Source organism: Hypomesus nipponensis, chromosome 15 (assembly GCF_054491055.1).
Source record: "Hypomesus nipponensis isolate SF chromosome 15, ASM5449105v1, whole genome shotgun sequence".
NCBI classification, from domain to species: domain Eukaryota; kingdom Metazoa; phylum Chordata; class Actinopteri; order Osmeriformes; family Osmeridae; genus Hypomesus; species Hypomesus nipponensis.
Window position 1 is genome coordinate 7,940,001 of NC_140375.1, and position 17,500 is coordinate 7,957,500.

A 17,500-nucleotide genomic window follows, 5' to 3' on the forward strand; every position below is an offset into this window, starting at 1 on the left:
GAGGGGGAGGGGGAGGGGGAGGGGGAGGGGGAGAGGGAGAGAAAGATGGAGGTAAGGACCGAGATAGACAATGGGACAGAGAGGAATAGAGAGAGAGAGAAAGAGATAGAAAGAGGGTTAAAGAGAGAGACATGAAGAGAGGGAAGAAGGAGAGTGAGAGAGGGGAAAGAACAAAATATTTTTTGTTAGTGAGAATGGAAAGAAGGCGATATGTGGAAACATAGGGAAAAGAACCAGACAACCATACAGGGATGCCTGACAGAGAGATGGAGGGACACGAGGCTAGGAAGGATAAAGGGATGTTGGGATAGAGGGATAAATGGATATTGTGCATAAACTGAAAATTTGATACAGAAAACAGACAAAAAGAGGGAACAGGTGAAAACAACACGACAGAGACAAAGAGAGAGAGACAGAGAGACAGAGAGAGGAGAATAGGGGAAGAGGGGAAGAGGGGAGGGAGGGAGGGAGGGAGGGAGGGAGGGAGGGAGGGAGGGAGGGAGGGAGGGAGGGAGGGAGGGAGGGAGGGAGGGAGGGAGGGAGGGAGGGAGGGAGGGAGGGAGGGAGGGAGGGAGGGAGGGAGGGAGGGAGGGAGGGAGGGAGGGAGGGAGGGAGGGAGGGAGGGAGCCAACCAGCCAGCCAGCCAGCCAGCCAGACAAACCCAGAGGTTGAGAGGTCCACAGCAAAACGCCCACACTGATTACTGTGGCGACGGCACGGTCCGTACTTGTGTCTGCGGTGCGCCAGGGTCACGCTACTGGCTGCGGCAGGTCACTCCACGTCTAATAACCCTCACCCCTACTCGCTTCCTCCCTCAAACACACTTTATTCATTTGAAGAGCCCTAACCTTTCCTCACACTGTCTCTACATCAGCTTCCACACCTCCTCCAACTCCTTCCCCCATTTGCCCCCTCCTCCGTCCTTCCCCTGTTCCCCCCACCCCCTTGTCCTCCCCCTCCCTCCCTGCCCTCCCCCGTTATCCCCTGAGTTGATTATTCCAGTTTAAGGGGGGGTGGGGGTGGATGGCATGGGGGGGCTGGGGTGAGGGATAAGGAGAGAGGGAGTGTAGGTGGAGACGGGGCAGGGGAGGCTGGAATGGGATGGGGGGGAGGTAATCACAGGGATGACAGCCTCCAAGATGGATGGGGATGTGGATACCCTCGAGGGGCGGAGCCATGGGGTGGATGACACGTAAAGAGTTCTAATGAAGTCTGGGTCCCTTGACTGGCTCCACACACACACACACACACACACACACATAGAGACACTGGGATGTTCAGTATTTAGATGGAGGACTGAGTGTCCTCTGTCTACCTCAACGCCCCTCCACCAACCCTTTTTTATAAAGTCACAAGGGACTGTTTGATTGAGAGAGTGTGTGTTAGTGTGTGTGTGTGTGTGTTAATCCAGTTTACGAGCGACCAGTATGGGAGAGGCTGTCCAGTGAGAAGGTTGCCTCGGGTGCATAGCTGAGGGTGGGGCTGAGAGGGTTAATAGTTACCTAACCCAGTCCCACGCTTTTCAACACAGTATGTTCTCAGGGTTGACTGTAACACAAACATACACAAACACATACACTTTCACAAACAAGCATCCACACACACACACACACACACCTGTGACCTCCTTCTAATCCCTGTTCTGACACTGTGGTATGATTAGCAGTGATTATGGTGTCATTATGTGTCTGTAAGACCATAAACAGGTCTGTGCTATCTCAGTGAGAAGCTTCTTATCACTAAGGCTAGAACACAGATAGGAGAAACAGATATGGATGGGCTAGATATGTCTGTCATATCTTCTACAGAGATTAAGGAGTATTTTCTCATTTTCAAGCTATGCTCTGGTCAGCTCTCTACTCTGTATCCTATATTCTACAGAACTCTACTCTACCTTTCTCTATTTGACTTAAGGCGTACAGAACTCTACTCTACTTTTGTCTATTTGACTCTAGGTGTACAGACCTCTGGTATACCCTGCTCTACTCGCTCCACTGTTCTCTCCTCTTTGCTTTTGTCTTCTACTCTGGTCTCTTCTCTCATCTGTTCGACTTTCCAAAAGATCACACACTCTTCATCAATCAGCCTCCAAACACTGATCATTATTCGGATCAGACACCTGAGCCCTGAGCCCTGACCCTGGAGGCTCATCAGGTCTCCTGCTCTGTATTTACTGGTTCAGTAATGAAACACTTGTGAGAGGTGTTACCATAGGGGTGTTACCATAGGGGTGTTACACAGGCTTCTGGTAATTATACAATGCAACCTTCAGCCATGGGCTGGTTCCCGCGCTGTGGGCTGACTAAGAATATTTCAGCAGGCTAACTAAGCTATAAGCTGACGGTCGTAAAAGTTACCAGGCTTTAAACTACCTGGCCTCCAGACAGAGCAGCCGCCTTCAAGTTCACTGCTTTCTAACTACACGGTTAACAAGCTAACTGGATAGTTTCTGTATTGTCTAATTGAGGAGTGAGTACATCGTCCAACAAGGGGCCAAACAGACGCTACAGATAAAAGCTCAAAGGCGTGTTTCATGTGTAGATGTAAAGGATTAAAAATAAACCCGACAAGTGACTGAGTACAGTAACTATGTGTGTACTGGGAGAATGACCTGTGTGCGTGTATGGTTGTTTAATCCTACATTAACCCCTACCTCGCTTACAAGTGTCCTTACACAAATTTCAGAAACTCCCTGTTGAATCATTCCTATCGACGAGTGCTTGGTTTCCCTTAGCAACACATTATCGGTGAAGAAAACACTTTGGCCCAGGATTTGCAGCAATCATGCTCATATACACTCTGTAGTTAAATGACTAATTAAATGTCTAGTAAATGACCAGGCAAGTTAAAGGCAGGAGAACACACTAATACCATAGTCGGTGGTATATTGGATGGAAGTTATGCTTTAGTTGCATTAGGAGTTAAGACATGGATGTGATTACAAGATGGTAATATTTTCAGCACTATCAAACTCGTAAACGTTATTGTATTGTAAAGGTTTACAACAGACACCTATTTTACAAGCATCCTTACACCACAAGTTGCAAAGTCCAGTGCTCAGCTCAAGCACTGCTCTCCTCTTTTTCCTTCTCTTCTCCTTCCCCCTCCTTCCCTCTCCTGTGTACAATATAAGGCAATAAATTAACAAATGAATGTCTATCGGTCAATCAATCTTGTTCCTCTCACCCCCCCTCCCCAGGTCCATCATGTTCCCTGCTAACCTCCTGGTCCTCATGGTCCTGCTGCTACCTCAATCTTCTGGTCTCCAGAGGGGAGCCAGCGCCGGCCAAACCCACGGCAGGCTCCTCTTCTCGGGCACGCTTCCCTCCTTTTCCCTGGAGCCAAGCCCGGAGCCTGGTCTGGAGCCCACCGTGGCCCAGACCATCCAGAACCTCCTGCTGAGCCGCCTGGGTCTGCCCAGCCAGCCACAGGCCCTGTCTGGGGCCGCTGTGCCCCAGTACCTGCTGGACTTGTACCGGTTCCACTCGGAGGAGTACCACCTGCTGGACGACCCGGACTTCAGCTTCCCATCCCTGCACGTCCAACAGGCCAACACCGTACGCAGCTTCACACACACTGGTGAGAGATTCTCACACACACACACACACACAAGCACATACAGCCAGTCTATACATATGATTGTGTATATTTGGCTTGAACATTGGTGGGGAAAGATATTGTCTATCATCCTATATCTGTGCTCTGCTGTTAATATAGTTTTTATGGTCTTTTGACATTGGTGGGGACATGTTCCTGCTGTCCGCCCCTGAACCTAAGCCTATGAACACATCCTGGGTGTAGAACTATTTCAATTTTGAGTTAGACTGTGTGTGACATATTTTTGGTCGCAGGGGTATATTACAGGCAGTAAGTGAAGATCAAATCCATTTGTAGCTGGTTAGAGTCTCTGCTCTACTGGCAAGCTATTCCCTTTGGGTCTATCTGTCTTGTGTTTGACAAGAATTTCCAGGATGTTCGAATGCGTGTGTGTGCGACTCGCATGCGTGTGTGTGCGTGTGTGCGTGCGCATGCGTGAGTGTGGACAGAAGCTTATCTATTTGTTTATGGCACTCAATGTGTCTGACAGTGAAGACTGAGGGTCATTTTTCAGTGTCTCTCTTGACATGTTAAGATTACAAAGATTGGCACTTTTCTAGGCATTGTCTGTCTCACTCTCTCTTCTCTCCCTACTTCTCCCGTCCTCTCCTTCTTCTACTCCCCTCCTTAATGGTTCTCTCCTCCTGTTGCAGAGTCCAGTGGTCCTTCCCTTACCCAGGAAGAGAAGAAGTCTTCACCAGACGACCTCCACAGGGTCCACATTTCCTTCAACATCTCGTCCATTCCCCAGGATGAGAGGCTGCTCTCTGCTGAGCTGCGGCTGCTCCAAGGTGCCTCCTCCCTGGGCCCGGGGTCCCATCGCATCAGCCTGTACCTGGAAGACCATGGAAGCCCAGAGCCTACCCTGCTGGAGTCCAGGTTATTGGGCTCTAGCTCCAGGCCCCGGGGCAACTGGGAGGCCTTCAGCCTCACAGCGCAGCTCCTCCAGGGGATCCTCGCTCGGACAGGCAGCCTGGGGTTCCTCCTGGAGTTTACCCCAGAGGGTAACACCAACCAGCTTCCTTCCTCCAATCCTGGGGGTCCTGGCCCCCATAGGGAGGGCCACCTGAGGCTCCGCAGGTCCCTGGGGCAGGATGAGTACAGCTGGGCACGAGAGAGACCCCTGTTGGTGACTTACAGCCATGATGGCCGGGGGGGGCCTCTGGCTGCTCATAGCAGGAGGACCCCTCAGAGGGGAGGCACGGCAAGAGGGAGGAAGGGGGCCAGAGAAAGGTCCAGGAGTGGAAGCAAAGACCAGGGGGGGCGAGGCAGGGGGCGAGGAGACCGGGAGATGGACCAGGGCAGGGAGTCCAACCCTGGCTGGGGTGGAGGCGAGGGCATCTGGGGTGAGCGAGGGCGTGTGAAGCGCAACGGCGGCCGCGCAGCCAAGCTGAAACGCCTCTCCCGTGCCCGCTGCCGGCGCCACCCTCTCTACGTGGACTTCAAGGACGTGGGCTGGGACAAGTGGATAGTAGCACCCAGCGGCTACGACGCCTACTTCTGCCTGGGCGAGTGTCGCTTCCCGCTGGCCGACCACATGAACTCGTCAAGTCACGCCATGGTGCAGACGCTGGTGAACTCGGTGAACGGGGCGGTGCCCAGGGCGTGCTGCGTGCCCACATCCCTCAGCCCAATCGCCCTGCTCTACCTGGACCGGCAGGACCACGTGGTGCTGAAGAACTACCAGGATATGGTGGTGGAGGGGTGTGGCTGCCGGTAGCCAGTGTGGGGGAGAGAAAGTGAGGTATGGTGGGAGTGGGGGGTGGTTTGAGGAGATAGCAGAAAGAGGATGTGGGTGAAGGGGTTTTGCTGTCGGTAGCATTGGAGAAGGAAGAGACAAAATGGAGGGAAAGAGAGGAGAGAGGGAACTGGAATGGAAACCCAAAGCTATATGGATAGAGGTGGGAGAGACTATAGAGGAGGGATGGATGGCTGGATGAAAAAAACTGCAAAGAGAAAATATTGGCCTAAACCGAAATTCACTAATATGAGATGGAAAGAAGAAATTAGTAAATTGTATGAAGGAGGGACGGAAGGAAAGTAGACAATGACATCACTCCAAGCTACATTCTAAGAGCTCTGAATAGAAAAACAAGTAAACAGGAAGAGGAACGAGGATAAACAGGAAGTAAACAGGAAGAGGAGTGAGTGTACGCAGAGATAGCACTCATTCTGACGTAAACCCCGCCCAAACGTTCGGGCGCAACAGCTTATCTTCATCCACACAGCATCCCACAAGCCCTGTCTGAGATGTCACACATCATATCCTGCATCCAGGACCATTTCTGCGTCTCCATCTCTAACTTCATTTGCAGGATCACTTCTTGGCAGGGGACGGGCTGTCAGAGACCAGAGGAACTGCTGAGAGACAGTTTACAGACTTTTGGTAAACAGGTTGGTTCAAGAGGACCAAAAAAGACAATTTGGTCAGGTGTGTCTGACAGTGACTGCGTGGGGGATGGGCAAACAGGCCTGTCCTGTCCTCTGAATGGTGCAGATCCCTAGGACGTCATGGATTGGTCTTCATCTAGTCCAGAGCTTTAAGTGTGTAGGATCAAACGAAGGGTTTTGTGTCACTAGCATCCTTTGTTTGGCAACTGAGCTACTAATGGACAAGATGGACAACGTTGTGTTTTGGACGATGGAGAGAGGTAACTAAGGCTTGCCCTAGACAGACGGATACACACACTTTGACAGACAGACAGACAGACATTCAGATCAATTGACTGACAGGTTGCATAGTCCAAGCTCAATATCATGAGTTACTTAAAACCACAAGAATAATACATCATAATGCTATTGTTTAATTGTACTACTATTATTATTTAAAGAGTGAATCTTTTTGTACATTTATTTTGCAGAGAAAAGATATTGTCAAGTGATCATTGTCATCAAACATAATTCCTCTAAATGGTCAAATCTAACTTAAAAGACACATAATGTATTTAAGTAGCAACCACATATGGTGTATTTAATCTTGAAAATCCAATATTTAAGATGTGCACTCTACAAAACCCACATTTACCGTATATCACTTAAAACCGGAGCCTGCTGCAGCCTGTGTACAGTAGCTTTGGTATAGCAGGATGTTCTGGTGGCTTTACTCCTATACTTACGGTCATTGTGTTACAGTAACCTCACTGCTCAACATGCCATTCTGATGCTGCTGTCGTATTATGCTCAACACATGCAAACCATCCAAGCCCTCAGTGGGATGTGTGTGTGTGTGGGTGTGTATTTGTGTGTGTGTGTGTGTGTGTGTGTGAGTGTGCGTGAGTGAGTGAGTGAGTGTGTGTGTGTGTGTGTGTGTGTGTGTGTTGGAATGTAATGTACTGATCATGAACTGTGTAACACCTAAGATGACACCTTTAAAAGCCTGCATGTCCAAGACCCTCACCCCGTCTCCCCTCTGAGTACATAACACACCTGTCTGTTGCTAGCCAGTGCCTTCATGTCAGGATCTCTGCTTTTAGTCAACCCCGGGTGTTAAGTATCTACTCATTTTGTGTTCCAAGTGTGTTGCATTTTCCCTCTAAATGGAAGCATTTAAACGCCAGTCTGTAAAAATGTTGGACATTGTCTGAAGACATGGTTGTATCTGGATTAAACAGAAACCAAGCACCTTGCTGTTGTCTGACTGGTCTTTTAGATATAAATAACTTGCTGGTTGCTCTTAACCACAAATTCTAAACATTTCCTGGTTGTGGTGTGATTGGACCATCGTGGGTCAACTGCATCAGTGACGGGCACACACTGTGAGAACAGTGGGCTTACTAGAAAAACTGCCTGGCAACGCTACCTCAGAGCATTGTTTATACATCATCATGGTTTTTACAGTTTATGGCTTGGGTGATATTACAAGGGCAGAGGGAGGGACAAAGAGGTAAAATCAAATCAAATGTATTTGTATAGCCCTTTTTACATGCAAGCATGTCACAGAGGGCTTCACACATGCCCATAGAACTGCTCCTCAACCAACCTAAACCCTCAAGGAAGACAAGGAAAAACTCCCAGAAAAACTCCCAACAAGAGAAAAAATGGAAGAAACCTTGGGAGGAGCAATTCAGAGAGGGATCCCCTCCTGCAGAGACGGTTGGTGAGAGAGAGGAGCAGAACACAGGCTAAACATAGTCATACAGTGTCAATGGGTTTTGAAACACCAAAATCCATTGTTGAACTTTATAGATGTAGGACAGGACTGGAAGACTCGCTGTTGGCCGTCATGGAGACTGGTTTCCGGTTGACGACCTGGTCCAGCGTTGGCAGACCGACGACCAGGCAGGTGCTGACAGCTCAAACCCCCCACACCACAAGGGATGTGTGTGGGGGGGGAGGGGGACAGAGAGGGGAGAGCAGGGATTAGAGAATGCCAGGAGCAGCTGACAGTCTGTCTCATCCAGCCATTGGTTAGAATCCCTGGACTTCACGGTTAGCTCTTTACCTAGACCAGTCTCTATCCATGTCCAGGATGGAGGAAGGAAGTTGGAGCTTCCCTCATTCCCTCGAGCAATCTTGATTGGCTGTGAGACAGGGAGTAACTCCATACTAAACTGCCCATATCCATGCACTGATATTTACTGGTGTTTACGAACTGGGGTTTCAGATCTGCAAAAGTTACATGAAGGTAGCAAATGTATTATGAATCATGCACCTCAAATACTTTGAGTGTCAGGGTTATGTACCTTATTTGAAACAGATATGTTCAACAGTGTTATTTTATCTTGCTAAAAGAGTGAAACTAAAGTAAAACGAGACAAAGGAAGTACTTACAAAGAGGTACAAAACAGTCTCACGGACAATATCCTCTCCTTCCTTCTCTCCCACCTCCTCCTCTACTCTTTTCCTCTTCTTCGTCCACCTCTCCATCCTCCTTGTCCCCAGCCTTGTCCTCCCCCCATACGAAAGAGAGAAAGAATTAGAGAGAGTCAGTAAGACAGAGAGAGAGAGAGAGAGAGGAGAGAGTGAGAGAGAAGGAGAGAGAGAGAGAGAGAGAGAAGAGAGAGAGGGAGAGAGGGAGAGAAAGGGAGAGAGGGAGAGAGGGAAAGAGGGAGATAGAGGCAGATAGAGGGAGAGAGAGAGAGAAAGGGAAAGAGGGAGAGAGGGAGAGAGGGAAGGAGAGAGAGACAAGGAGAGCTCCTCTCCTCCTCTCCTTGCTGGACCCACAGTCACCACATCAGTTCACACTCAACCGTCCTCCACAGCCTCTACAGCACATGTGTTTCTGATCGGCAGAAATTACGCCTGAGAGAGGAAGAAAGAGGGGGAGAGAAGGAAAGTGAGAGGAAAGGAGAAAAAGAGAGGGGGAAAGAAAAGAAGAAGAAAGAGAGAGAGAAGGAAAGAGAGGGAGTGCGCTACTGCAGTGAGGAGATCAGCATCAGTCATGCCGTCAGGCCGTGGCAGGTCATTCCTCACGTCGTGAACGCGGGGGTCAAACCAACTCAACAGCTTCCCTGACCCCCGCATTCCTGTCTGTTGAAAGAACCCCCCCACACACCCTAGCGCCCTCTGCTCCAGATGGGCCGGCTCGCTGCTAGTGGGAGATGGTGTGAAACCCACTGGCGGACCGCTCCATCCTGGAGAGGGGCGGGGGGGCAGGGGGGGTTGACCCTGCTCTCCTGTCTGTCGGAGGCTGGACGGGATCCAGAGATCTCGGTCTGCAGCTGGACCAGACCTCCTCCCTAGCACAGACCTGCTCCCTGCCTGTCAACAGCCTACAGCCACTACAGGAGCACTGTGTGTGTGTGTGTGTGTGTGTGTGTGTGTGTGTGTGTGTGTGTGTGTGTGTGTGTGTGTGTGTGTGTGTGTGTGTGTATTTATATAGCACAGTCCTGCCACATAATAACAAGTAGATAACCTTTACATATGAGAATACCATGGTTTCTCTATACCCTCCCTCACCCTACCTCACCCCAAACCCACCTTGTACCCTAGCCTCCCTCCCTAATCAATCACATTTCTCACTCTTTCCCCATTTTCAACCCTCTACCTCATCCTCCCACCTCCTCACCCCTACCTTACCCCTCACCCCCTTCTTCACCAATCTCTCCTAAATCTATTCCTCAGCCCTTGTCTCACCCCTCATCGAGCCCTCCCAACTCATCCTTTAGCACAATCACCATCATCAATCCCTCACAATGCCCTTATACCCTCTCCCCCATATCCCTCCCCCACTCTTTCTCAACCTCCCTCTCTGCCCAGGTGTGGGGTTATGACCACATGGGGTGTGTGTGTGTGTGTATCTACTGGGTGGAGTACAGAGATAAACCTGGTGGGACCAGGATATGGCCAGCTTATCTTGTCAGGTGAGCAAAGATGAGAAGGGATGAGAACACATACACACACAAACACACAAACACACAAACACACAAACACACACACACTTCAAGCCATGGGCCCGCACCTCGAACCAGGTGGCTGGGTTTATCAGTGATGGAGGCCAGAAAGACTGGAGGGGAGATCCATGACATATCCCCCCAGAGCCTCTCTTCAGCAGACAGGAGATAGCTGATAGCTGCAGCAGGCTTTCGGAGAACCACACCCCCGGAGGAGAGACCTGCTTCACCAGACCCACTGAAAGTGGGACAGTTTCAGTCACAAGCCTGTGGAATCTTTGGACAGACATTTAACATTCTAATATGGTTTGGAGTTGGTTGGTTAACAGGTTCCAGTTAGAAATAGAATATATACAGTTTATCTGCATTACAAAAACAGTGCCCCTGTGACAACAAGCTTGCACCCCCTGGGTTCTCCCTAAAAGACTGAAATTATTATTATTTAATCCATTTTTGCAATGATGTTCTTTTGCAAGAAACGATAGAATACAGTTGATGTGACTGATAAGTATTACGTAATGCTACAAAAAAAATGTGAGGGATATGTCAACAATAATGGTTAATGTAACTGCCCCTCTAACAGTACAACTAGCCCCAGCTTGCCCCCCCCCCCCCCAAGCTACCAAGCTAGCTTGCTGGCCACTGCAAGTGCTTTTCAAAACATTATGAGCCAACTCATAGCTGTGAATGTCACTATGTAGCTCATTGTGTGACGTGGACAGACAGCCACAGCTCTAACTCTACGATGCCACTGTACAAGGTCTATTCTAGGTCTGTACACAGCTACACCTGTTACAGCACTGTAGCTGGCTGGTCCACTGAATTATATCATACATCACAAAACACCTGGTTTGTGCATCGGTGAAGTTACAGTTGTGGTGATCAGTAGAATTTCCTCTTAAGAGGCTTTTATTCGCCACAACGTTTTTGTTGAAAATGTAGGGCTCAGTCTATAAACATTTGAACACTCGAATTATGTTCATGAATTGGCCTGAAATGTGTAGAATGTGCCCTGAGGGTTTTTCTGGTTTTGTTTTAAAAGTAGACTTCATGGAAATGAAGTTAAGCGTTTTATGTATGGACCTGCCAATCTTCCTAGCCACTCACACCCAGAGCCATGCTGGGCCCTGGGTGCTGAGGGGCTGACGGCCTGGATCTGGGCGCCTGGGGCTGGGTGCTGTCAGTCACACTGTCAGTCAGTCAACTCACCAACCCACCATTCTCCACGGTACAGCCCACCCACCACTTATATCCAAAAACACACACACTCACGCACATACATACAAACACAGTTGGTCGGGGGGGGGGCATATTGCACACACTCCCACGACTTATAACAACTCTTTTTTTTACTAAACATTCTCTGCCTCAGCCAATAGCATCCACTGTCCCCCTGCACGCCTGCCCCACCATCTGAGGGGGTAGGAAGGGGAACACACATGAGCCAAGCTGATACGTACAGTACATCCCATGCCCCTTCACCCTGCACTCCTAAATCTGCCCGGTGACAGCCCAGATGTCCACAACACAGAGCCGCTTTGCCTGGATTTTACTGTCGGGTCAGAAACATCTCCACTATGTGTCAGCACATCTAGAGGGCTCCTTTTACTGCATCGCGCCAGGTTTTCAATCATGGCTGCTGCCATATGTCCAGTATAGCATGGCTACACCATCTGTAAAGCATTGGATGACACACACAAACATCATCACACAGCTATACACATACACACACACTATCATGGCTACCCCCATGTGTGCTGTGCACTCCCATGTGCTACATATTGTCTGTTATGTGATCTTTGGATGGCCGTTGCAGCTGTGCGGGGCCAGCTCCCTGTTGGACAGGGACAGGGAGATGGTTCTGTGTGGAACTCAGAAAACAGATAGGAACCGTTTTAGGTTACCTCAGCAGGCTTCAAAGATGGACTGATGGAACAAAACCATAGATTCCTTAACCTCTGAGAGGACAGGACAGGACAGGACAGGACAGGAGAGGAGAGGAGAGGACAGGACAGGACAGGACAGGACAGGAGAGGAGAGGAGAGGAGAGGAGAGGAGAGGAGAGGAGAGGAGAGGAGAGGAGAGGAGAGGAGAGGAGAGGAGAGGAGAGGAGAGGAGAGGAGAGGAGAGGAGAGGAGAGGAGAGGAGAGGAGAGGAGAGGAGAGGGAAGGGAAGGGAAGGGAACAGAAGAGAAGAGAAGAGAAGGGAAGGGAAGGGAAGGGAAGGGAAGGGAAGGGAAGGGAAGGGAAGGGAAGGGAAGGGAAGGGAAGGGAAGAATGAATATGGAGCCAAGCAGGTGCAACTCGTCGGTGCGCAAGACTGACCAGAAGGAGCCCTGTCACGAGCAGGAAGGCTCACCCGGATCTGGGGGCTGGAAGTGGAGCGGGGCGGAACAGAGCGGGACGCCAGCGTGTTCTGGGATGAAGGAATGGAGAGACGGAAGAAGGAGGGATGAAGGTGAGGGGGGATGAAAAGATGAAGGGTAAGTAGGGATGGAGGAATGGAGGGATGAGACTGGTGGAGTAAAAGTGTAGTGTAGTTGGCGTTTTCTTTCATCCCTCAATTTCTATCTCTCCCTTCTTCCCCATCTCCCATTTCTTGTCCGTTTGTATCTCTCTCAAATCATGTTGCCACGGAGACAAGGGACTGGATAACAACTTAGAAGAGACAGAAGGAGAGAGAGTTGGGGGAGAAAGTGAGAAAATGTCCAACACTTTCATCCTCTCTCTCCATTTCTTCATTTAGCCCTCTCCACTCTTCCCTCCATCCCCTCCCAGCCCCCAACTTGAAAAATGATGTTTTTACAGGTGTCTCACAATGTGGATGCTGTCCTCGCTCAACTGGAAATCACATTCAGTCCTCCACTCCCTCCCTCTCTCCATCCCTCCCTCTCTCCATCCCTCCCTCTCTCTATCCCTCCATCCACTCCTACCAGCTCCCAGTTAGCTTTCGCCACTCGATGCAGACATTTGGGGGACATATATCACTGGGATTGGGGGTGGTGGGTCTGGGATTGGGGGAAGGTGAGGGGTGTTCTGTAAGTGTGGTTTTTAATGAGCCAGTGTTGATGATGAAGGCAGACGTTGTCAGACTCTGTTGTCCTTTAAACTTAACAGTCTAACTAGCCCCCAGCCCCCCAGCCCCCCAGACAGTGAGGGAGGGAGGGAGGGAGGGAGGGAGGGAGGGAGGGAGGGAGGGAGGGAGGGAGGGAGGGAGGGAGGGAGGGAGGGAGGGAGGGAGGGAGGGAGGGAGGGAGGGAGGGAGGGAGGGAGGGAGGGAGGGAGGGAGGGAGGGAGGGAGGGAGGGAGGGAGCACATTTCCTCATCCCTACTTTTACTATTACCGGTAGAGGAAGGTCCTGAATCATTGTTATACAACATTTCCGAAACGGGAGGACGCAACAGGTCCACAGATTCAATCTATCTTTCTGTAAAGAATAAAAGAAAGAAAGAAGGAGGGAGGGAGGGAGGGAAGGCGAGAGTAATTCAGTGATGAGGAAGAGAGAGGAATAGCAAGAGAGGAGGACAGAGATAGGGAGAGATAAAAGCAAAGGGGGAGGGAAAGTTAGAGTGATACAAGAGAGCGGGCAGACAGCTGTTGGTGTGTTTACTTCAAGTATGTCGCTCTTCTCCAGATGTGAGGAGCGAGGGAGGGAACGATGAGAGGAGGAAGGGAAGACAAGAGAGATGGAGGGAGAGGGGAGGACATGAACGAGAAAAGGGAAAAAGGTAAAAACTGGTGGTAGAGATGGAGGGGGAAAAGAGGCAGGGAGTTGGGGGACGACAAGAGTAAAGGATAGAAGGATGAAGGGAGTGGGAGTGGGAGAAGACCAGAAGCAAGGAAGGGAGTGAGGGAAGGAAGGAAGGAAGGAAGGAAGGAAGGAAGGAAGGAAGGAAGGAAGGAAGGAAGGAAGGAAGGAAGGAAGGGAAAGAAGGAAGGGAGTAAGGGAAGGAAGGAATGGAAGGAAGGAAAGGAGGGAAGGAGGGGTGATTTAGTGGTTGGTTGCCAAGATGGAATCATCATACAGTAGAACGTATTTTATGGTTTTCACATGTGATGTGCTACGTGGATAGGAGCAGGGGACAACACAGCAGGCTCTGTTCTGTCTGACTCCCTGCTCACACACAAACACACTCACACAAACATGTATGAGTAGTTATGAACTGCAAGTCATTCACCTTGCTTCACACTGCACCTAGCTCCATCCCCACCACACACACCAGTACACATCTATTGTTTGCATCTTGGAAATGGGCTCCTTGTTCTCCTCCTTGCCAGCATTTGTGTGTGTGTGTGCTAGCATGTGTGTCCTAACTTGTGTTTGTGTGCTAACATGTGTGTGTTAGCATATGTGTGTGCTAGCATATGCAATATGTGTCTGCTAGCATGTGTGTGCTAGCCTGTGTGTGTGCCAGCATGAGTGCAAGCATCGGTGTGTGTGTGTGATAGCATGTGTGTATGCTAGCTCGTTTTTATACTAGTGTGTTTGTGCTAGCATGTGTGCGCTAGCATGTGTGTGCTAGATTGTGTGTGCTAGCATGTGTGTGCTAGCATGTGTGTGCTAGATTGTGTGTGCTAGTATGTGTGTGCTAGTATGTGTGTGCTAGCATGTGTGTGCTAGTATGTGTGTGCTAGATTGTGTGTGCTAGCATGTGTGTGCTAGCATGTGTGAGTAAGGCAGCGTGTGTGTCCAGTTCCAGGAGGGTTTTCCCTGAGGACAGAGCGCTGCTGCTGAGGAGTGAGAATAGCTCCTGTACATTCACATCCGCTGTCGGACGGGGCTGTCACTATATTTCAATGTAGCTCCTGTATAACACTGAATTCCTTTTCCTCTCTGGCAAGACATGGAAGCAGAGAGGGAGGAAGGAGAAATGTAGAGGAGGGGAGCAGGAGGAATTGGAGGGGAGAATGAAAGAGGGAGGGGGGTAAATGATGAATTGCACTAGAGTGTGCCCTGAAACATGTTTTGATATTTTTTAGTAGGAGAGGGTGATATGATTCCTGCTTGTGCTTTATGGTCAGCTTAAATGTATCGTTTTGGAAGTCCAGATCAGGGTAAACGAGAGTAGCCCTCACGCACGAATAAAACAACTGAACAAGTAAAAAATGAGAGTTCATTGAATGTGATGGATGATCACCTGGGGTGACATTACACCAAAACAGAGGAAAACAACTCCCCACCCCCTCTCATTCCTCCTTCTCTGTCTTCTTCATAAGTCGGCTTTGTGTTTTGGTCAAGTGAGGTTATTTTTTATTGTGTTTTGTGTGCGTCAAGTGGGTCCCTTATTGCATTAGCATCTGTGTGTGTCTGGGGCTGTGAGTCTGTGTGTCTGGAGGGGTCTGTGCATGTGTGTGTGTGTGTGTGTGTGTGTTTGTGTGTGTGTGCGTGTTTTTGTGTGTGTCTGGAGGGGTCTGTGTGTGTATGTGTGTGTGAGCAGGCTGATAACAGCAGGATGAATAGCTACTGGCCCAACTCAAGGAGAGGGACATGATGCTCCTGAGAATCATTAACATGGACCGTAGCCCTGTCCTGGACTCAGCAAAACGTAGAGGAGGAAAGAGAGTAAAAAGAGAGGGAAGGAAAAGAGGAGGGGGGAGGTGGATGAGGAGGGAGAAGGGGAAAGGCCTGGCATTGAGATTAGATTAGCACTTTACAACATCTGTGAATTTGTCTGGACTGTGCTACCGCTTCCCCAAAGATCTGGGCCTGATTTCACATTCTCTTTCCTCTCCTCCTTGTTCCCTCCCTCATCCCCTCTTTTGTGGTTTCTCTGCTATGCCTTTCCGGCACTAGTCAGTGTGTAATTGTACTGAATAGAAAGCAAGGAGTCTGCAATAATAAGAAGGTTATAGAAGGTTCTTGAATTAATTTACAGCTTCACACACTGGTTTGGATCAAATGTACAACTTCACATTCAATGTCTTCAGCACCTACCTACCCAATTAATAATAGGAATGGATTTACTTATAATCCAAGGCTTCATATAGGGGTTATTTAAACCTGCAATCTTTTTATCTGCTGTCAAATTCTCTACTACTGAGCTATATCCCAAAGGTTGCAACAGGTTGCCTATTCATGTAGCATTGTTTATAGAAAGAAAACAGAAGGACTTGGTGAGTGCCTCCTGACACCACACAGCTCATATCGTTTACATGGCTCCCTAAGGGTGTTACACCTTCAACACTCCCCCTGCCAAATGGGTGTCACACTATCAGTACTCCTGCTTTCCTTCTGGGTCACCTAGTTCCATCAGGCCCCATTTTTAAAAGCTTGATAATGTGTGTTGCATTCAACACCCACCCCAGGGCCATATATCCACATTTCTTTGAGGAACCCTCAAACATGGTTTGTAGTGCTCCTTTCTTTGTTCCTCTGTAATTACAGAGTGGTTCCCAGCTCTGACTCAAAGGGGAGGATGGGTGGGACCTTGCGTTGACAAAAAGATGGGATGGCTGATATACACCCTCTCATCTCCTCTGGTGGGCTGCAGGCCCTTAATTACTCTAACTGAGGTCCAGGCGCTGAGCAGTCAGGCTCTGAAGGGAGTGGATTGGAAAGCTAGCCCCAGTGCTAATGCCAGGTACTAACAGCCAGTGCTAATGTGATGCACTGTCAGTGGGGCTGCACACTAACTCGCCGTGCTGTGCTGAGACTCGAGGCCCAGCCCAGACCCAGGGGTCCCAGAGGTCGAAATGTTGGTGGGAATATAACCCAAGCCTGTAAAACTGGGCCGGTGTCAAAGCTTTGTTCTGTGAAATAAGTTGCCTCTCCTCTCCTCAGCTGTCCTCCATCTCTTTCTTCTATATCGCTCTTCTCATCTCCTTTACTTCATTTGTTCTTTTTCTCTACTATTCTATTTCCTCTTTTTTATCATTCATTTTTACTTATCAACAAGCCCCCTCTCAACTGGACCATGGAGAAAATATTATTTTTATGGCACATATGCGTGGTTTTAGGACAACTATATCCTAAACTATCGACATGAATATTTGACAGATTGGGTCAAGATCACAGTCTGACAAACATACACATGTTTCTGTCTACTAGATACTATTTCACTTTTCAATGTATGACTCGTGCCAAAGCTTTACTTGTCTCCAAACTTATATATCAATGGTGAGATCAGGAAATATCACAAATCCTCAAATGATATCAAGCCTTTAAATGCAGTCCAGGCGCAGGAAAGATAACGTTGAATTTTGCTCCATATTTTTTTTTTTTATGAAGCCAGTGAATTCATCACTTAAGTCTCGCCAAGCCTTTGAGTCAAAAACGACCACGTGCACCGCTAACTTATTCAGCTTCAATCTGTTTCCCCATCAGGTCACTAACAGGAAATGCACAAAGGAAGTTGTCTTTGTAAACAGTAACCATGCGGCATCCACATAGTCCAGCTTCCCACCATTAGGTCTGACCCACATTCAGGGAGGAGACTGACTAAACACCCCTGACTGTAGCTAGATATCCAACATGTGGCTGATTTGAATTATGTGGATGGTCCATACAGGCCATCTACTGTACAGACACTGAAACGCCTTGAATGCTTGATGATAACCAGTGGGCTTGGATT

The 17,500-nt window shown here is 49.1% G+C and overlaps 1 protein-coding gene and 1 long non-coding RNA gene across 2 annotated transcripts in view; one reads left to right on the forward strand and one right to left on the reverse strand.

Moving 5' to 3' along the window:
• Positions 1–5,351, forward strand: part of bmp16 (bone morphogenetic protein 16) — a 7,686-nt gene extending 2,335 nt beyond the window's left edge. Inside the window, exons 2-3 of the mRNA XM_084675021.1 lie at positions 3,200–3,579; positions 4,251–5,351. Coding sequence (XP_084531147.1) covers positions 3,200–3,579; positions 4,251–5,317 — 1,447 coding nt within the window. The 3' untranslated portion in view covers positions 5,318–5,351. The remainder of the gene's footprint in view (positions 1–3,199; positions 3,580–4,250) is intronic.
• Positions 5,352–7,481: 2,130 nt separating this feature from the next.
• On the reverse strand, positions 7,482–8,453 carry LOC146257276 (uncharacterized). The gene is made up of 2 exons (XR_014729987.1): positions 8,368–8,453; positions 7,482–8,202 (listed from the first exon to the last, which is right to left on the reverse strand). It is a non-coding gene; the product is annotated as an uncharacterized LOC146257276 (long non-coding RNA).
• Between the last annotated feature and the right edge of the window lie 9,047 nt (positions 8,454–17,500).